The 21,830-nt window shown below is 47.5% G+C and overlaps 1 protein-coding gene and 1 long non-coding RNA gene across 2 annotated transcripts; one reads left to right on the forward strand and one right to left on the reverse strand.

Moving 5' to 3' along the window:
- The first annotated feature begins 168 nt into the window (after positions 1-168).
- Positions 169-5,017, forward strand: LOC135373418 (uncharacterized). Its single transcript, XR_010416455.1, has 4 exons — positions 169-238; positions 1,030-1,117; positions 2,816-3,021; positions 4,966-5,017. It is a non-coding gene; the product is annotated as an uncharacterized LOC135373418 (long non-coding RNA).
- Positions 5,018-9,468: 4,451 nt separating this feature from the next.
- On the reverse strand, positions 9,469-21,657 carry LOC135378840 (zinc finger protein ZFP2-like). The gene is made up of 4 exons (XM_064611959.1): positions 21,460-21,657; positions 15,621-15,832; positions 14,179-14,331; positions 9,469-11,889 (listed from the first exon to the last, which is right to left on the reverse strand). The coding sequence occupies exons 2-4, from the start codon at positions 15,748-15,750 to the stop codon at positions 10,457-10,459; spliced, it is 1,716 nt and encodes a 571-aa protein (XP_064468029.1). The 5' UTR covers positions 15,751-15,832; positions 21,460-21,657; the 3' UTR covers positions 9,469-10,456.
- Positions 21,658-21,830: the final 173 nt, after the last annotated feature.

Genomic DNA, 21,830 nt, shown 5'->3' on the forward strand with positions numbered 1-21,830 from the left:
AGTTATTTGAATTTAATTAATTCTTGGGCATTCGGGACCTGCCTCAGCTAACAGCTAGAATTCTTTAATATGCGTGCTATGCGTCAATATGCGTCAATGTGAAATAAGAATTTCATTATTCTCGAACATGGCATCCTGTTTTAGATTTTATCACATATTTTGCAGCATGTTTTGCAGTTAGTGCCATCCAACAACGTAGGCAGCGGCATCTCAGACCCTCAACGCTTTCATCCTTCTAGTAATCCAGATTTCATTCACGAACAGATTTTACAGGCATTTCTGTTTGAAGCATTAGAAATGGTATTCTGTGAATGAGTTGAGTTGGTTGTCGTGTAAAAACTGAGCGCGAAAAAACGAAACAACCAGACGAGCTCAGACGTACAACTGAAAAGTTTTTTTTTATTTAAATAAAAAATAAATCCGAATACGTGTAAAGGTACGAGGAGAAAGAATACTGTTCAGTTTCTCTACCTTAGAATCCCAATCCACTTTTAACATAAGCTTGCGTAGGGAATTCCGACACGGTTTGGGCGTTAAAAAAGAAACCAGAAAGGGGTGTAGTTCTGTATATTTTTGTTCTCTTTTCTAGTGGAAGTTGGGTAGCTTATACAGACGCTCTCGGGATTATATTTAGGTATGATAACTTTCGAAATATACTTGACCAACAGATACTCAGATGCTGTCCATTACAATACAAAGTAAACAGCAATGTCAAAGTTCTATTCACTGTGATTACACTGAAAGGTGAAACGGGTAGGAACACTTTACTGCAGTTAACGGGAAACAAGACTCTGCACAAAAGTCTTGTCCGTTTCACCTTCTCTCATTATTATTATTATCCATTACTCAAATTCTCCCCCGGTGGGGGACAGTACCAAAGAAAGGGGAATCCTTCCCCTTGCTCATCACCCCTTACATCATGCAAAATGTCATGTGATGAAACTAGGAAACATTCAAATACAAGTATCGTATTTCTTGCTTGACAAGAGGATTTTGTCAATATTGTTGTCAATCTTTTTTTCCACACAGGATTTTGTCAAGAACCTCTCACTGTCACCTCCTCTGTCTTAACTGAGAACTCGTGCAGACAAAATTGGGATTGAACCTCCAGCAAACAGTGAGTCGGCATTTTCATCAATGTGCACCGTTCAGCTTTTTTAAGTTCTGCTCTTACACTTACGAAAACTGGTGCTGTATTTTTTCACTTCTGAACTCACTTGTCTCTCTCTCTTCATAATGATAGACGGAACGCAGTAAGGGATAGGGACGAAGAAGTGCACAAACGAACTGCTGACTCTCAACTAACAGAAGTTTACTTGCAACACGCGTTTAAATACAAAAACAAGACACAAGGAATGTGGCAATGAAACCTTATCACGCGTTGCTCGGGCAGTTCTAGAGACCTCCTTAATCACGTCGTCAGAGGAAGGTCACTGTGTTAGCGTCTTCGTCACTCTTATCAGCCGAAATGGAATATCTTGGGACGTGCCCGGATTGCAACCATCGTGTGTTGAGCAGCTAGTTTTCTGTTTTTTTCCTATTGTTATAAGGTTTCGTTGTCACATTCCTTGTGTCTTTACTAGTTCAGGCTGCCAAAGGGGATGTCGGACAAAGGAGGAGACACGACAACAGAAACAGCTTGCTCTCAACTGACGAATTTAAAGGGACCATGAAAAGATATTTGACAAACCCACTATCATTGTTAATTAGTTCCCCTGTACTAAAGTATTCACTCTGTGAAATATGAAGTTGAAGATCGTACAAATAGCGAAAATATTGTATATTTACCACAGGCGTGAACGGCAGCTGCTACGGCCCGCCTCCGAGGCGAACTGGACGTGTTCACTGGATACACAGAACATGTTGCCGATTCGCGGACGGGCTTTTGCGAGCAAAGTGTAAAATTTTCAAACAAGCTTGCATACTTTGTCATGAAATATGTTTTAATTTGACTTGGATACAAGATTGTAACTAACCGTTGACACAGAATCCTACAAGAAATGTAATATAGCCGTTGACTGTCAGCATGGTTACCGGAGCACGTTTTCCTCTTTGAACTAGTTCTTCGTCAGAACATACCTTCGTCGGTGACATTCTACGAGCTGCTGCGTACTGAACGATCTATAGACGCTGTATGTGTCACATAACCTCTTCCTCCATTGCTGATAATTTGCCTTTCGCCATATTTCAAGTGATTTCGACGGGAGATGTACGACGTCGTTGTCGTCCAAACCGAAACCATGCACCCACGTGGTCCGGCAGGGTGTGTCCTCCTCGTCGTTCACAGTTGGCTGAGAGGATTGGATGGCGATGACGTAAGCCCGCTTCGAAGGCATATATCCAGCGGTCACGCTCTGCTATTTTTGTCTGATAACTGCACCCCCGTTGTACTGAATACGGTTAAAAGTCGATGTGTGTACGATAGTGATGGATCATGAGAACGGTTTCCTGCAGAGTACTCGGAATTCTCGAAAATCATTTCATGGTCCCTTTAATGCAAGGAACAAAAACATCAGAACTACAAGATAAGACTGCACAACAAGATAGCCTGAACTAGTAATGTCACACCAACTACCCCAACTTAGCACTTCGGTTCCTTTTTTTCCTTTTTTTGGCTTTTTCCTTTTTGGTTCCTTCCAACCGTTTTGTATTTAAACGTGCGTTTCAAATAAACTTCTGTTAGTTGAGAGTCAGCAGTTCATTTGTGCACTTCCTCGTCCGTGTCCCTGGCTCCGTTCCGTCTATCATTGTGTACTGTTACCAACTACCCCTCGTTTCAACGCTCGTTCTGTCTCTCTTACCTTACATGGGACAGGGACAGCAACCAGCTTAATCCACATGAAGGAACGGGCAAGAGATACTCGTGTCTTCGAGTCATCACATTCCAGCCCCTCGGATTAATGACCTGAAGAGATGCAGCTCTTCCCACAGTTCAGTGGTCAGCTCGTGAGAGTGATGTTTCATGTCTACCAGAAGAGGGCCAGACACAGCAACAGCAATGCAACCAGTCTTCATTGGAAGGTGAAAGTAAAAATCTCTTTTTTGTGGTGGTGGGTCAAATGCCTTAAAGAGAACTTGGGAGGGAAAAATCGAGTGCTATTTTTAGTTCCGTATAGCCCCGGGTGAAATTGGCTTCCGCCGTAAATTGTGCATAAATTTGATTGCCAGTAAATTGTGACCTCGTGGTACAACCTGGTACGTCATTAGAACGGACCTTTCTTGCAATGATCCATGGGCATGATGTTGAGGTGCCGGACAGGGTTGTCTCCGTCTCCACTAGATGGCGCAGTATGGGAAAGGCAGAAGTGAGGACCGGCGTAGAGACCGCACCAATGGCACAATCTCGGTGGTCCATTCCGCTACATGCGCGAATTTGTTTTTTAGTGTTTTGCGTTCGTTTGGCTTCGCTGGAGAGTCGCTAGGATATGACACGTTCGTGAAGAAGGCCAGCTGAGGGAGAAATTTCATGTAACCCAAAGTGGTCCTAAACTGGTTCGGGAGGGCATAATCGGGGTGGATCAAACATTTTTCGATACAGTGAATCCTCGCTAATATGACCCCCAACAATCTGACATACGTACTTTACGAACATACTCCTGGGAACAATGCAATGAAACCTCTGCAAATCCCGCCCGGTTAGTACGACAATTCCGCATTACGACCAAAATTTTCGGGAACGACCACGGTCGTAATAACGAGGGTTCACTGTATTAGTTTTTTAGGAATGGGCCAATCGAACCCTCAAATCCTAGACAGGGATTTGAGATTCAGGAATCTGAGTCCAGGTGCCCATAACGCCGAACCGAAACGTTCAATTTCCAACCATGTTTGTATGTTTCTTTTCTTTCTTTCTTTCTTTTTTTTTTCTTAAAGGTACTGTAAAGCAGTAGACAAGCATGATATGCCGTTGATGTGACTAGAGACTTTGTTGCTTCTAAATACCATATGCGGAACCATACGACCGACAACGCGCTATAAATATTTTTAATTTGCCATGAAAAATGCGGCGTAGTGGAGCGGTGAGACGCCTGGTGTCAAACAACCCCCTGTACAGCGGGCAACACTAAAAATTGGTATTACACATTATTACGGTACATCGGAACTTCGTTATTTTAGTAACCATAATATTAGTTTCCCTGTTTACCTATGCATTCTGAAACCCCTGTTAACAGTGTTTTTTGCGAAGTAACCCAGCGCCGGCCGCTGTTCGATGGAGGCTCTCCCTACATCTCTGCTGCGCCTGCGCGCTCCTTCTGTTCGCGGCCTCTTTCGAACGAACAATCTGTCTCTGTGAACCTCTGTGAACAAACAAGTCCCGACGCTGTCTGGCTTCTTGAACGTCTGACACATTTTTTTCAACGGCATTTCAGTTTGCTTATCCGCTTATCCTCAGATGTGGATAGTTGTGTGGATTGCAGGGGCGGATTTTGTGGTGGATTGTTATGTCGGGCCCAGTGTTCTACGCATGCAGTGTGGTTGCCGCCGTATGTGGCAGAAGTACGGATTCATTTCGAATACCTAGTACAGTGTTGCCCGTAATCTTTAATTGTGATTTTCTAATTAATTGCACCGTCGATTGGAATGAAACTTGCGCAGTTTTTGTCCTGGTGGCTTGGACTATCGAATAGCCACACTAAATGACATTTGATCGGTGCTGCTTTACAGTACCTTTAATGGCGCTTCTGGCATCTGCAAAAAGCCTGGGTGACCAGCATGCCCCAGGGTAAACAATGAGATTTGGCCGAGGCAGACCAACAATTAGGGACGACACAGACATTGGCTGCCGGGTGTATGCCAGGTGTGTGCCGGGTGTATGCCCCAGGGGCCATGCTACAACCACAGTGTGAAACTCCATCAATACATACACGGTTTTGATTTTGATTGTTTCTTAGTTTTATGTAAATAATTCAGATGTAGATACTTAGGGTTTTCTTTCTGGTCTCTTTCTTTTCTTTTTTTTTGCAGCAAAGCGACAAGGACCGAAGAAAGAGACAGGAAGGCCGGGTACTCACAACCAACGGAAAATTTTTATTGTTGACACACTTAAATAGGTAATTTCCATGGCGTAGGCGTATCACGAACACGTGAGCAACAATAAAACGTGCAACAATAAAAAATTTTCGTCAGTCGTGAGTACGCAGCCTTCCTTGTCTCTTTCCTTCAATCCTTGTCTCTCTGCTGCAAAAAAAGCAAAAGACCTTAAAGGAGTACAGAAGGCCATCCAAAAACAATTCAGATTAAGACATCTGATGAAAGTGTGTGTGTCATTATACAGAATAGCGCGAAAGGTTTTGATGTGTGCAATTTGTTTCCCAGAAAAAAACTCGCATAAACATAGCTCCGCGCCTTCACCCTTAACTCGCCACTCCAGCTATAACGAGGATGAGGAGGTATGATGGCACGTCACCGATGACGGCATAAGGAGACTGGTTCTGGTTTGCCGGTCAGTGGGGGTCAGCGCCTTGTCCCTTTGCCACCGTAAACCTGTTTTGCCAGTTCTCCCGGAGAATTGGGGATAGAAGGAGCGGCCGAAGCATTACCGAGCAAGGAGAAAGGCTTTATCAGGACCCCGGACAGCCGAGTAGCAGACGACAGCGGAGTAGCAGACGACAGCGGAGTAGCAGACAACATTTCTCTAGGCCAATCAGCGAGCGTTCTCCTTATAGCGTCAGCGCGAGGTTTCAGGCAGATCACAGGCTGGTACTGCTCTTCGCCACCGTTGCGCACGGTCGCTTTTTGCGGCGTATTTTAAATTCAATTGCTGCGATAATTATGACTCTGTGGTGTAAATTACTTCACATGGTGCATCTTACTGGCCTACTTAACAGTTTTATAGGAAGAAAACTGGGTGTTAAAAATGACTTCTGTGCTACTTTAAGTATGACTAGGGTTCTTCATTTTCGGGTTTACGATTTTTTAAAAGAATTTGGGTGGTAAAAATCAGGTGCTATTTACACACGAGAAATCGGGCGCTACGATCTCTGTTTGATATGTCATCGGGGAATTTTCGGCTGAAACGAAAGGCACATGAACAAAGCCACTGCTGTGACACTGGGACGAGAAACAAGAATCTTTATATTTACTCTCGGAACCACTCAACCACTGCAGCACACAACGCATGCGTTCGCTTATGTTGGATTCTGCTAAGATCAGAACCGGAACCGCAAAGCATCATGGGGGTTCTCCGCGTCTGACGTCACTACCGTCTCATTTTACCGGTCACCTATAATACCAGTAATGATGACGAAGGACAAGAGTTGAAACAAAGTAAAACAAAACATTAGACCACCCAGTCTTTTACAATAATTCGTGCAAACAAATCGAGCAACAAAGGGGGGCATCTTCCAAATATCACAGACGCACTTCACAACGCACTTCCTCTGTTGTCAGACTGCCAACACGTAAACATAACTGCAACTGACGTAAATGTAACTGTAATGACAAGCAACCACCAGACACTTTCCATTGGTGACAGCGATACAACCAATAGACCTCTACTTGTTTGTAAACAAATGATGTCATAATGTTCGACAGCGCCACGAGTTTGGTAGAGTTGAACTACGCTCAAAGCTAGTGGCGAACAAGGTCGCGCCCGAAAGCCACGGTCTTGAGGGGATTACGATTGTCTCTGAAAGGAACGCCGACCTTCGGTCCTACTTTTCTTTCAGCGAACAGTTGCTCATTCCTGGAACCCAGCTCTCCCCTTCCGATCTGTTTTGGTTTCGGTCTGTCTACCAACGTCATGATGACGTTTGTCGGGTAGAGGTTTATACACGTTGCAGTGAATCGCTAGAGGCCCACGTAACTCGTCAGCAAAACTCTCAAAGCCACGGAGGTACAGCTTGGGACAAAAGTTTACGGAACACGGCACTGGCATATTTCTTCATGGAAGTGGCCCCCTGCTACATATCAAGAAGATATCGAATAAGGAACGGGTGTTCGGCTATTCTGTCCATCTCTCAATGTGTGCGTCCACCTCTGTTTGCTGCTATGGTGTCGCTCAAATGGAGAAATGCGACAACCCCATGTTCCGTAAACTTTTGTCCCAAGCTGTACTTGAGTTCCTTGTTGCGAACGACCGCAGAGCAGAGGACGAATACATTCGATGAAAAAGTACAGCTCACGTGTCATACTTGCCAGCTCAACTGTAGCAAACGATTCGCACGCAAAAAGCTGTTCATTATAGCGTGTTATCCAAACGCCTCCAACCAAGAAAAGGCAATGCTTCAGCTTCAACCCTCAGACGCGACCAGACAGAGACCTTGTGACCTTCTATGTGCGACTGGACAGCCACAGCCGGCTCGCAGCATTACTTGCCATTGCGCAACACCGGTGACGGAACGGGGCTCAGTAGTGCGGTCCGTACAGTTACACCATAGACGGGAGAATGTGCGCGGGAGAGGAGGAACGCGGAAGAGAAATTTCGAGCGTGCGCTCCTCACAGAGTGGAGTGATTTGGTCCGGAAAAAATTGTGGCATAGTTTCATAGTTTCTCGGCGGGAAGAACAGTTTCCAGCGAAAAAAAGTATGGGGGTACAGGACATATCATAGTCCCTTTAAGGCCCTATAATCGCCAGACGGGCGCCAATCACCAGGTGCAGACTTCGGGACCATATATGCAGAGCAGATGCCCAAGGACTTGACGAGGGGCGGATGGTACCGAGCTGCAGCATATGGTCGAATTCGTGCTTGGCGATGCGGAGGCGTTCAGGTGCAAGGCGTCGAGGACGAGCGTTCACGGGAGGGCCGCGGGTCACGATGTGGTGAGTGACGGCATGCTTGGGTGGACAGTCGGAATGAGTCGGCCTCGTGATTGATTCAAACTCCCGGAGCAGGTTCGCGTACACGGGGGAATCGGGAAGTCTCGGGGTGGGATGATGGAACACCGCAGACGTGTAGGGAAGTGGTATGGTCTACCAAACGTTAGCGACGCATGTCCACCATCAGGTCGAAGAGCGTAAGAAAGTCGGCCCCTAGGATTGTGTAAGGAAGCTCCGCCACGGCGAAAATCCATCGGAAGGCGCGACGCAGCCCAAGGTTCAACGTGGAGGATCTATGGCAGTAGGTGGCAATTTTGGACTGGTTGACCGCCTGAAGGGTATAGTCGGCTCTGCGGTGCCTCTTTTCAGCATGGGTGTGGGGATGGATGATGACTGCGGCTCCGGTGTCCACCGGAGGTGCAGTCGGTGACGAAAAAGAGGCTGCTGCTACTTCCCCCAGCCGTGCCAGTCACTACTGGATGGGGGTGTCGTTTCCCGACCAGGAACAAGAGGGCTGGCAGTTGCGAGCCGAGTCACCGAAGGTGTGATGGTACCAGCAGAACGCGGGCGAAGGCGAGCGCGGGCGTCTGCGGGATAGAGTACGCCAACGACGAAAAGCGTGGCGGCAGGGACCTCGGGGAGGTGGGATGGCGGCCACACGTTCCGCCAAAACGGCAACAGTGCTCTGGAGTTGGTGGAGAGAGGTTAGCATGGCGATAGCGGGATCTGCAGAAGATGCGGCGGTGGTCGGGCCGAGATTCGCAACAGCGCCCTGTACCGGGTGACCTGCAAGGTCCAAAATGCGATCTGCCATGTTCGCTTGATCGTCGAGAGAAGCATGCTCGGTCGAGGCGAGGATCATTCTGATGTTGCGAGGCAATCGCTGCAGGAAAAGCTCGCGGAGGAGGGTGTCTTTGGCAGTGAGGTTACCGACGAGCTCACGCATCCGACATAAGAGCTGAGTGGGGTGGCGGTCGCCAAGCTCTTATTCTGATGCAAGGAGCTGTCGAATGCGGTTTTCCAGGTGGAGCGGGGTGGGCATTGGTGCAGGTCATGGCGTTGACGGCAGTAGGGAGAATGGCGCAGGTGGTGAAGGTAGAACGTTTCGTGTCACTAGTTGTAGAGGCTATGAAAGAGACGAGTGACGTCTGCGATGTATGACGGTTTAATGACAGAGAATGGTGATGCAGTCGAACACGAAACCTCACGCCGCGGGGCAGGTGCGCTGGAGGAGTTGATGACTCGTGTGCTGAAGATGCGGTGATCGCTACAAATATAATCAATTGTCAGGGATCGTTCACCGCTAAGGTAGTTGGCACATTTGTGAATAGAGAAATTACATTGTGTCGTCTTCATCAATGACCTGGTTCCCAATCAATTCTGCGAATTCCCATGGGTTGCATACAGTTAAGTTGTTGTTCCCAGTCAATGGGCTGAAGAGCTGCTACGTAAGCAGGTTGTACGTCAGTGAACCAATGAATGAAACGACAGGGCGCGGAGGACATTCGGTCTTGTGCACCTTGGGAAGGCCGTAAAGTCTGGGAGTTGAACCATTGGACGAAGAGAGACGTCCGTACGTTGTTTCATCCAAGCATCCCTTCTTCTTCATGTGTCGAAGGTGATGGGTAAGAGCGCTCAGACCTGGTCTCAACCAGTCTCGACTGGACACCGGAGATGAAAAGAGAAGCAAAGTGCAAATACACATTCGGAAAATACCAACAAAACGTTTCATTTTGAAATCTGCACATGCTGTTCATGGTGACCGCTAATGAGGTTTGGCAGTTTGTTGAGGGAAATACAAGAGACTGTTGTGGGAACTCAATTTCTTCCACATCTCAGCTTTGTCACAAAGGCCATACGGCTGATGGTCTGACAAAAAACCTAATGATGGTGTACACTTAAAGGGAGACTCCGGGACAATCTATTATAATGGCTGTGTAAATAAGTTCGGTAAAAGCAAAACCTACAGAGAGCCGTACACGAGGAATACCGGTGATGTGAGGCACAGTGTTGCTTGACTGCTTTCCCGTGGAGGAGCGCCTAATCACTCAAAGCAAGATATTAATTTTCTAATCGTCTGGGCCACTTGGGGATGAGAAATTCTATTCACTGAAATATCATAGGGTACGGATTGATGTCGCACTGTTACCTCAAGACGTTTTTGGTGCGGTGTCTCCCTTTAAGGCAGTCTCCAAAAACGCCATTAGGTGCACCCATCTGACAAGGATATCACTCTCTCTCTGACCAGTCTATTCACGGGTGTGAATTTTAAAAGTTGAACAGGAATGGACCGAGGTGGGGGTAAGGTCTGCAATGTGCTTCCTCGGGTCTCTGAATCAAGGACAAGTGACAGAACAGAGTTGACACTTGCACGGTGCCCCGTCACGTGTTTCCACTGTAGCATTGCACTGTCTGTGCTGTCAATGTACTTTGCACGACAGGGAACATACTCATCATCAGGCAGTGGCAGGTGTTCCTGGTAGACACAGGCTACGGGGCCTCTGCGCTCCTCTACTGTACGCCTTCTGTATGACGCCTCCTCTGTACGACTGTCGCCTGTGTGAGACGGTACGTGATCCTTGAGGTGATTCGGTCAGCTGAACTATGCAGGGCTGAGATCACAGTTTCTCTTTGTCACGCCACAGTTGCGTGCTCCGGATGAATGCTGCGGAACAAACGTCACGCCTGTACGGCTTCTACCCCGCGTGCTTCTGCTTGTGACACCTCAGCTGCGAGCTAAGCCTGAACCGTGCGTCACAGAGATCGCACCCGTACGGCTTCTCGCCGGTGTGAATCCGTACGTGACCCTTCAGGTGGTGCATCTGGGTGAACTCTGCAGGACAGAGGTCGCACTTGTACGGCTTCTCGCCCGTGTGCGTCCCCTTGTGACGCAACAGGCCTGCGCTCTGGCTGAACTCCGCGGGACAGAGGTCGCACTTGTGTGGCTTCTCGCCCGTGTGCGTTCGCCTGTGACACCACAGTTGAGAGCCCTGCCTGAACTGCGCGGAGCACACGTTGCACCTGTACGGCCTCTCGCCCGTGTGTGTCCGCTTGTGACGCCCCAGGTGCGTGCTCCGGCTGAACGCTGCATCGCAGAGGTCGCACTTGTACGGCTTCTCGCCCGTGTGGGTCCGTACGTGGTCCCTCAGGTTCTGCACCTGGCTGAACGCGGCGGAGCAGAGGTCACACTTGTGCGGCCTCCCGCCCGTGTGCATCCGCTTGTGACGTCGCAGGTTCGTGTTGTGGCTGAATTCCGCGGGACAGGCGTCGCACTTGTACGGCTTTTCGCCTGCGTGAGCTCTTTCGTGGTCCCTCAGGCTGCACAGGTGGACGAATTCTGCGTGGCAGAACCTACACTGGCGTGGCTTCCCATCCGCGTGCGTCTGCATGTGGTTCTTCAGGTGTCCGCGGCTGACAAACGTGGCACTGCAGATGTCGCACTTGTACGGCTTCTCGCCGACATGCGTCAGTCTGTGACACCGCAGTTGTGTGCGGTGGTTGAATTCTGCGGGACAGAGGCTGCACTTCCATGGCTTCTTGCCGGCACCCTTCAGCGTGTGGTTCTTGGCACTCTTCGACTCGGGGAATGTACTGGGACAGAGTTCACAGCCCAGCCTATTCCCTCCCATCTGATCCCCTGATGCAGTGGGATGTGATTCAGACTTGTCGAAAGCGTGTACGAGCGTGTCGTTTCTACGGCTGGCCTGGGACATGCATAGCCTGCATTTGTAAAGCCCCTCACCCAGGTGTTGTTTCGTGTGCACTCCCAGAGCCGACACAAGGCCAAATGTCGCGGAACATGTATTGCAGGTGAATGTCTTCTCTCTGTGAGTCTTCGGGTGGCCAACGTCAACACACTCGTACAGCCTGTCTTTCTCGTTGTTGGAAATCGACGATCGGTCTGCCCCCTGGTGGGCGTCGCTCTGGTCTGGAGAGAGTTCTCTGTGTTTGAAATCAGTGTGCCGACAGTTCACAGTGACCGCGTCAGTGTCGTCGATTCGGGGTTCAGCGTCTGTGCTCATCTCGAGCTGCACATTTGAAGAAGAGTTTCCTGAAGGCTCTTGAGCAGAAGTCTCTCTGGGCTGGCCCTTAAGATGGAACATACCAGGGCTTCGTTTCGCTCCTGAAACTGCAAAAAACGGACATTCAGAGCGCATCCAGTTGAGCGGCCGCTTAACGTAGGCGTAACATTTGCGCACAAAATTAAGATACGACATTGCACAAGATATAATGTGGTGCCACAAGGAGACCACATTATTTATGGATGCTCGAAGCCCAACAGTCATCTACGATTTCTCCCCGGTTCATCGCGATACTTGTGAACGCTGCAGTGGCTGCCGCCGTCTTTTTTCGGCTGTGCTACTGGGTCAAATGCCAATACAGTCAACCGTCGATTTATGAACCTTCGATTTATGGATTCCCTTGTTTTATGAACACTAGCACGAGGAACCAAACTTTTTACATGCATTTTTCCCTCGTTTTATGAACCTCAATATTCGAATAATGAACGGAATTTCTGGGAACCAACTAGGAGTTGCCCAGCATTTTTGCCCTCAATTTATGAACGGGTCGTTCCGAGGCCAACAGAAACCTTCAAAGGGATTATTCGTGGTCTTATGAATGACGCCTGAACAGACAAAACGTTTTGCAGGTATTGCACCCTCGGTTCTTAACCCCTCAAAATCCAAACAACAAACGGGTTTTTGCAGAAGTGTTCCTGATCTCAATTCATGAATAAGGTGTCCGCTGTCACGCGAAGATTAATTAAGGTAGGTAGGAGATTAATTAATAAAGGTAGGTTAAAAACCCCAGAGGAAATCCGAGACCAGTTGAGTGCGAACGTGCTGACATCGCCTCTTTCCAAGATTGACACAGCGGAAGGCATGGTCCAAAGCAAAATTACACTATTTAGTATTGCATAATAAACAGAGTGTGAATGCGCTAACATCTGTGCTTTGTGAGATTGATACAGCAGAAGGCATGGTCCAAAGCAAAATTACACAATACATATATTGCATTATAAACACAATACCAACTTGGAAATACTGTTCCATTTGCTCGATAGTACTCACTTAAAGGAATTTTCGATTTATGAATCCCTCGATTTATGAACGATTTTTCGGGGAACCGAGGGTGTTCATAAATCGAGGGTTGACTGTATTGTGACGCCGCACGTGTTACACATTCATGTGCGACATTCCATCCTGCAACGTGGAAGGTGGTGGAAGCGAGACTGAAAGCAACTTTGCTTAGAGTGCACAGTGTGAGCACATCTAGCAGGCCCGCGACTTCTGTGCCGCACGTTTTCTTAACAGCACCGCAAGTTCCTTTTCGTGAGAGGGAAAAAAAAAAGGTGGGAAAGTGTGGTGGGAAACCATGTCTGGGTGGACACTAAAAAACATTTAGGTAGGTAGGTATTTCATTTATTGGTCGAGCAAATGCAGCTTTTCAATGGGAGGCGCACCTGTGATGCTGTCCCTTCCAGATATATAATCCAGGTCTGCAAGCTGATACTCCATATACGAAACTACAAACTGACACACAATTTATGAGTCATATTTAGTCGTGGAACAGGAAATAAAATCCAACGAATCACACCACGTACACACACAAAAGGAAAAAGAAAACTAGCAAACTAACAATCCGCCCATAACCTTTGAGAAATCTTACTTTTAAAAATGCGGAGGGTCGTAATTTTGCGTATTTTTAACGGATGAGAGTAAGAATAGAAGAGGATTTCGGTTCTGCGTGTTTTTTGTTTTGTTTTGTGACTAAGACACCTCTCACTGAAGCAGTCTCCAGCCATCATCGAAGCCAATGACCGTTGAAAACGAGACGCGCCGATACCAACTGTATGAGGTGTCAACTTCTCCCAGGGCATACTGGATCCAGTACACCCAGACAGGTTTCACACCTCGTGGGGCAACACACACGTTCAACTGCAGTTGATTTCAACGGTCATTGGGGAGTGCCCACGTGACAGCCTGGGTATAAGTATAAATTTTTCTTTCCTCGCTCCACATAGTGATTACATAACCTGTGAGCTGTTTTATAGTGTATTTTAGTTTCATTATTGATTACAAGTTGCAAAGTTGTATTTTCTTTTTTCTCTCTTCTGTTTCTTCTATGCGGATTTGTCTTTTATTCTATCTTGGGGAGACCTCTATAGTGTATCATAGTTCATTATTGTTATTCCTCTCCTGTTTAGTTGTATTGTTGTTGTTTATTTATTTATTGTTGCTATTATTATTATTATTATTATTATTATTATTATTAATATTATTGAAGTGCATGTTACGCTGCAGATGCTGTATGCTGCCACGTGCAGTTGCTTTTTGTTCCTTGTTCCAGCCTCTCATGTAGCCCAAGAACAAATATTAAATATATAAATAGATCCCCTCGACCATTTTGTACTTACCTTCTGCTGTTGAGTGACAGCTGTGTTCCATCTGGTCCTGCTCTGCCAAGATTGCAACATTGTAAGGCTCCGTTTTGACTTCTATGATTGGATGTTTGTTTGAAGATTCCTCTCGAGGTTCCTCTTTAATGTCACACATCCCACCTGTCACGCCTGAAGTAAAACAAAAATGGAGAGAATTAAGTCATACTGCAAGGCTTTAAAGAAGCATAGAGGGCTTTCCAAAAAAATTTCAGATTAAGATATCCTATGAAAATGTGTGTGTCATTTTACCGAATGGCGTGAAAGGTTTGGATGTGTGCAATTTGTTTCCCAGAAAAAAAAAAATTTCATTCCCAGAAGAAAAAAAAATCGTTATGCACAGTCGATTTTTGGGGTGCACTTTAAATTCAGTTTCTGGAATAATTATGACTCTGTGGTGTGAATTACTTCGCATGGTGCATCTTACTGGCCTACTTAACAGTTTTATAGGAAGAAAACAGGGTGTTAAAAATGACATCTGTACTACTTTAAGTCATACGGCAGCCACCTTTGTACCCCTTCTAAAAAGAGATAGACCTCGGAACCAAACCAATTTTTCCAGCTTGCGGAAATTCCGTGTTCACCGGAGTTCTCGTGTGTCAATAGCGTCCATGGTGAAGTCTGGTGGCATTGTGAACAGCACCCAATTTTTCCCTCCCAATTTTGAAAAAAAATAATAAAATCCAAAAACGAAGAACCCTACTCCTCCGTTATGGACACGGCAATTTGTTCCTTGTTCCTCTTGAAGAAGTATTGCTTTAATGAAAAATCCAATTATGCTTAAACTCGACATTTAGTAGGCGGAGGCGCCTCCGATGTGCCGACAACGAACCCTCCGACCAAATTTTTTTTAAAGGAACTGTACCGCAGAGTACCACAGAATCATAATTATTCCAGAAATTGAATTTAGATAAGTATTTTTTAATTAAATGCATTGAACGTGGTGAACGGGTTTGAATTAAAATAAGTATTTAAAGAGATTGAAACATTTATTTTCATCCTTCATCAGGTGCGATACATTGAACACTTGGTGGAGGTATTTATACTAATGTACATCAGAGAAAGGGGACAAAGAAGGTGGTGAGGAGGAAATACAGATTATTATTAGAGAGGATTGAGGGCGCAAAAAAGAAAATACAGAAGAAAGCCCTGTACAGTAGGAGCGTTACCGGAGACAAAAATCGTTGAGAGATCTCAGGTGAGCGGACATGGTAAAGAAGACCGCCGGAAGAAATATTATGCTGCTGGGGTTTGAGATAAGATAAACAATGGCAGCACTCGTGTTTAGCCACTCGTGTTTAGATGACAAAAGGCTGTCTCAGTCATTAGGAGTTCTGCAAAAGTGGTATACATACAGTGGTACAACGGTATATAGCCAAAAAACATTCACCAACCGAGGGCATAGTTTAGAAGTGTCTTACCACAAGTACCGCCACCAGATTCAGTCTTGCTGCAGTGCTGTTGCTGCCCCTGCTCTGGTAGACATGCAGCATCAGGGGGTTCCAATTTCACTCTCACGAGCTCACCACTCAACTCTGGTGAGAGCTGCATTTCTTCAAGTTGTGAATCGTTGTGAATTGTTGGCTTGAACGTGATGACTCAAAGACAAAGGTACCTCTTCCTTGAAGGGTCACTAGAATGCAAAAAAAAAAAAAAAAAAGTTCACCTCAGATTACATTACACGCCACGTTAATTTTTGTACTTGTTACCATAATTCAAATAATTGATTCATAACTGATTCCGTTACAAAGGTACAATCAAAATTATACCAAACTCTTTCTTGATTCCGTAGCAAGTGTGAGATTGTACAACCCTACGGACTCAGCCAAATAGCTCACACAGACGCACACAGAATCGGCACGCAAGGATCAGATAACGCGAGCCGACAGGCATCCGGTATTTTGAACACCTGTGGTCGCTCTTAGCGCGCTCTCAGGTTTCCGGACGGCCGAGGAGAGAATCAGTTAGCGTCTCGGCCTCGAGGTATTAAGCACGAGCCATATGTACTCTTTAAGTAAATTGTTAAAGTAAACTGTTCCCCTGCCTCAACTCATATTTGGCGCAGTCGACCATGAGCCTTAGCCAGCCATTCAGCCATAACAGCAAGCCCTTTTGAAGCCTTATCATCGCCTTGCCAAGCATTTGATCTACACGCCAAGCCCCGCCGTTTCAACGCCATGCAAGGTATTGTTTGGGAGCAGTTAGACGCTGCTACAATGTCGCGCTTCAGTGTAGAACTTCTCAGAGAAGAACTGGAAGCACGGCAATTGGACAGTGCCGGTCCGAAGGATGAACTCGTGCAACGTTTGATGACAAATATTAATGCGCAACGTGAAGCGTCTCCGCCTCTCGACCAGACGTTTTCAATCAGCACAGGTGCCCCCGCGGTACAATTGGACCCCGCGACGCTACAAAACCTGTCAGCTTTGCTTCAGCATATGCCACGCCCGACGACAACTCTAACTACGCTGCCGGATCTGTCATCATCCATACCACAGTTCGAAGACTCACGGAAGCAAAATGTTAAAATGTGGTTGGAGGATGTTCGCCGTGTCCAGCAACTTGCGTGTTGGGAGGACGCTACGACCCGCCTGATTGCCGCAAGCAAGCTCAAAGGCGCTGCTCGTAATTGGCACCTCGCGTTTGGAAGCCAGTTTGACACTTGGACAACATGGAGCGCAGCTATTCAAGAAACGTTTTCTCCGGACTTGACCCTAATCGAGTGGCAAAACCAAGTCATGAAAGTGACTCAGGAAAATGGTCAGTCTCTCCATCAGTACGCTTTTGCGAAGCTACGGGTCATTGAACGCTGTCCTGTCACTCTCAGTGACGCGCAAAAAATTGACTACTTGCTTCAAGGTATACGTGAGCAGCACATCTCCGCAGCCCTAGCAGCCAACAGGCCACAAACGGTCAAAGGCTTTATCACGACCTGTTGCAGTCTCGACAAATGTGCTTATCAGCAAAACAACGCAAGTCCCTCATCGTCGACATCTGCACAACAGAAGCCTGCCACACAGTCGCCTCGGACAACTAAGCCATCGGAACCATCAACACAAGCGTCAGTTTCCCAACCGTCAGCAGTTGCATCAGCACATTCTCGTCCTCGCATAGCGGACTTGCCAGCAGACCAGCAGGAAGCCAGGTACCAAGCTATTTCAGCCCAGTACGGTGCACCAGCTTTTCGCAGTGGTCAAGACCTGTCACAAGCAGTATGTTACAAGTGTAAAAAGCTTGGTCATCTAGCGTCAAAGTGCCGCAGCAGCCGCTCTTCGGCGCCTTCGTCAGTAAGCACCCCAAGCCCGGCAACAACGTCACAACCCTCTTTGCACAGCACTCCGATGGCCTTGGAGGGATCACAATTGCAATGCCCATTTTTTACTGCCAGTGTCACGGGAATAGGAGAATGTGAAGCCTTCCCAGATTCAGGATCAAAGATCACCCTGATCTCGAAATCTCTAGTCCCTGGTCACATGCTGAATCCTTGGCCTATGCCGCCACTCGCTGTCGTTGGAGGTAGCACAGTACTCCCAGCAGGCACAGCCTTGCTGAAGATAGCGATCGGTACTATTACGGGTATCGTCGAAGCTGCCGTTTTGGAACATAATGTTCTTCCCTTCATCATTGGTGAAGATTGGTTCGAATCCGCACATGCCCGTCTCATCTTCGAACCCCCTAGGCCAGTCCAGCTCCAGCACGCGGCCTCTGGTGTCATAGTCACCGCAGCTCAGAAGCTAGCTCCACAAATGGCTAATGCCGTCATTCTGACGCACTCAAATTTCGCTGCACAAGTGCAAGTTGCGTCACCAGACTGCCTACAAAAAGACCCCTTGCCTTCACCAGACCAGCCACTGTGGCGGACTCTGGCTCAGGAAGCTCCGCCATTGCCTTCACATAATGCCAACGCTACGCCCTCAGCTGGCACTCTGCTCCTTCCAGTTCATCCAGATCTTCCAGCAGCACACATAGGAGATCAGTTATCGACCAGCCAGCAGTCAACCATAACGGATATTTTGGCTAAACATGTGGATGTATTCGCACGCCATGAAGACGACCTTGGTCACTTCGCGGGTACGCAGCATCGCATCGACCTCTTGCCCAATGCCTTGCCATATAGCCGCAGCCCGTACAGATATACGACGGAAGACAGACAGTTCATTGAAAACCAGATAAAGAAGCTCTTGAACCAAGGCATCATACTTCCCGCCTCGGGACCATGGGCCTTTCCCGTCGTTGTAGTGTCACGTGGAGACAAAAAACGGCTTTGCGTGAATTACGCCCCGTTAAACGAACGTACGATCTCTGTCGTGCACCCCTTGCCCATCATAGAAGACATTATCCAAGACGTTGCAAATTGCGCATATTTCGCAACAATGGACTTGAAATGTGCATATTGGCAAGTCAGCCTTCGCCCTCAGGACTACGAAAAGACAGCATTTATTACTCATCATGGCACATACATGTGGACACGAATGCCATTCGGTTTGAAGAATGCGCCGTCCACCTTCCAGCGCATCATGCAAACAGTTTTCCACGATCTTGCGCCTCGCCCAGACAAGTCTGGCATCCGTGTATACCTCGATGATGTCCTCATCTACGCTCAGTCTTTTAGCACATTTGCCAGCATTCTCCAAGAAGGCCTCCAGCTTCTCCAAGACAGTGGACTAAAAGTCTCTCTGGACAAGTGCCGCTTTGGTCTACAGTCCATTAAGTTTCTTGGCTTCGTCATATCAAGCGAAGGTCATCGTCCAGACCCAGACAAAGCCTCTGCTATGAGTCGTATCCCAACTCCTCGCACTCAGAAGCAAGTTCTCTCGTGGGTTCAAACTGCCAGCTTCTACCGTCGCTTCATCAAGGACTTCGCTAAAATTGCAGCACCCCTGCAGGCCCTTATTAAGTCCAAGATATTCTACTGGAGCCCCGAGTGTGAAGAGGCATTCCAAACGATACGCAGGGCCCTCACGGAGCCTCCACTTCTTGCCCATTTTGATGCCAACGCCCCTACAACAGTTACCACGGATGCATCAGGCTCTGCCATAGGTGCAGTGCTTTCGCAGGTACACCACAACAAAGAAGTTGTTATCAGCTATGCCAGCCGCGCCCTCACGCCAGACGAGTGCAAACTACACAGCAACGTGTGGGAATGTATAGCCGTGCACTGGGCCATTACAGCAAAGTTTCGGCATTATCTCCTTGGCCGAAAATTCATCCTCATAACAGACAATTGGACGGTAGCATGCCTGACAAAAAGCGTAAAGCCTTCTCGCAGATTCACTTCTATGATAATGGATCTGGTTGAGTTTGACTTTTCAGTTCAGCACCGCCCAGGTCGGCAGAACGTGGTGGCAGACCACTTATCTCGTTTGTCATGTGCTGCCACGCAGTCCTCTCAGTCCCTCTCTACAATGCAACAGGAAGATCCTGAATGCCACGCAATTCTTCTGGACCTTTCCAGTGAAGAGGAATCGTCAGAGTTCAGCGTCATAGACAACATTTTGTACCGTCGCACTTCGCAAGGCGTATATGTCATTGTCGCCCCAGCAGCACTACGCCCTGCCATTTTTCAAGCGCTGCATGACTCTGCAGGACATTTCGGTACACAGCGAACACTCCAAAAGGTGCAAGCCCGCTACTGGTGGCCAAACATGGAACAATCAGTCGAAAGTTATGTGTCATCGTGCCAAACCTGTCAGCAGTACAATCGCCCGACATCACGCAATGTCGGTCACCTTGGCAGGATGCCCACGTCTGACGTCCCTTTCTCAAGCATTGCCATTGACCACGTCACCATGCCGCCCAGCTCGTCTGCAAAGTACATTTTGAACGTCATTGACTTTGCAACTCGCTTCATTGCACCAGCTGCAGTTAACTCCACTTCAGCACAAGACGTTGTAAAGCATTTGCATCAGGTATTTTATACCTATGGTACACCAGACCACTGCCTCTCTGACCACGGCTCAGCCTTTGAGTCGACAGAGTTCAAGCGTTTCATGCGACTCCACTGTGTAGAGCTTCACTACTCCACAGCATATCGGCCAGAAGGTAATGGCCTTGTCGAAAGAAGCAATGGGACTCTCCTCTCGGTCTTACGCAAAATCTGCGCTCTAGAACCCCTATCCTGGCCCAAGAAACTTCACGAAGCTGCCTTCGCTATCAACACCTCAGTGAACTCAAGCACGAGCTTCACTCCATTTCAGCTGTTGTTTGGCTATGTGCCTAAAATACCTCTGCAGCTCCATCGCCCCATTAAGCAATCGGACTTTGCTGAACGCATACTGGATGTTGCGACACAACGGTCCGAAGCAGCCGCTAATTCCGAAGCAGCCCAGGCTTCACGGCAAGAAATCTATGACCGCAGCCACCGGCCTCACAACTTCAGTGTTGGTGACTTTGTGTGGGTCAAACGCCAAGTACCCATGCCACATGGAAAACTGTCACCTCGTTTTAACGGTGTGTACCGTTTGGTGGAACAGCTGACCCCAGGAACCTTCAAAGCTCTTCGTGTGTCAAGTTATGGGTCACGACTCTTGAACCAGCCACGAACGGTGCATGTGTCACAGATCAAGACATACAACCCCCCAGTCTCGCCAGTCGCCATTCCAGAGCCCAACCACGACACACAACCGGCAGATCTTGGAGACACTCAGGCTTCTTCATTAATTTCTCATTCGAGCAGCGAGCACCGCCCTCAACGTTCCAGGAGACGCCCATCTCATCTTCAGGACTATGAACTTTATTAGACTTTCGTGCAGCATTTTGCACTTTGTGTCTCGACCAAGAGACTTGGTCTTCTTAAGCACCGGTGGGATGTGAGATTGTACAACCCTACGGACTCAGCCAAATAGCTCACACAGACGCACACAGAATCGGCACGCAAGGATCAGATAACGCGAGCCGACAGGCATCCGGTATTTTGAACACCTGTGGTCGCTCTTAGCGCGCTCTCAGGTTTCCGGACGGCCGAGGAGAGAATCAGTTAGCGTCTCGGCCTCGAGGTATTAAGCACGAGCCATATGTACTCTTTAAGTAAATTGTTAAAGTAAACTGTTCCCCTGCCTCAACTCATACAAGCAGTGAACGTAATTATCGATGACAGGAGATTGACCCAATGACAACTTTGAATCACTTGAGGTCGTGGGTTACATTACCGTGCTTGGGACGTTTTTAGTAACGTTACATTTTTATATGAGGACATCCTCACACTTTCTTTCTCGTAGGTACGTACGGGACAGCTACAAACACTTTTGAGAGGGGCGTTACCTTGAAGAAGGTGCTCATGTTGTTGCAGGACAGCCTTGATGCTTTGCAGACGATTGGAATATTTAGTAAAGAAATTGGTTTTGAGGTTAAGCTATTTCCACAAGTTTTTATTTCCAATACCATTCTTTACTGTTACCAATACCATATGTTTATTGTTTACTTCAAGACATGGAAGGAAGGTGAAGATGGTGCCGATTGCGCTAAGTGTAGATCGAGATACAATGATATTGATCATACGTTTAAGAACAATAAAATCGCCGTGTACGGCACGCATTTTGAAGAATTTGATTTTCCCTACAACTCAATTAGAGTTCATTTTCATGCGTTTCACAGAAAAAGCATGGTGGCGACGATGGTTATTAACGTCGTCT

Source organism: Ornithodoros turicata, chromosome 1 (genome assembly GCF_037126465.1).
Source record: "Ornithodoros turicata isolate Travis chromosome 1, ASM3712646v1, whole genome shotgun sequence".
Taxonomy (NCBI): domain Eukaryota; kingdom Metazoa; phylum Arthropoda; class Arachnida; order Ixodida; family Argasidae; genus Ornithodoros; species Ornithodoros turicata.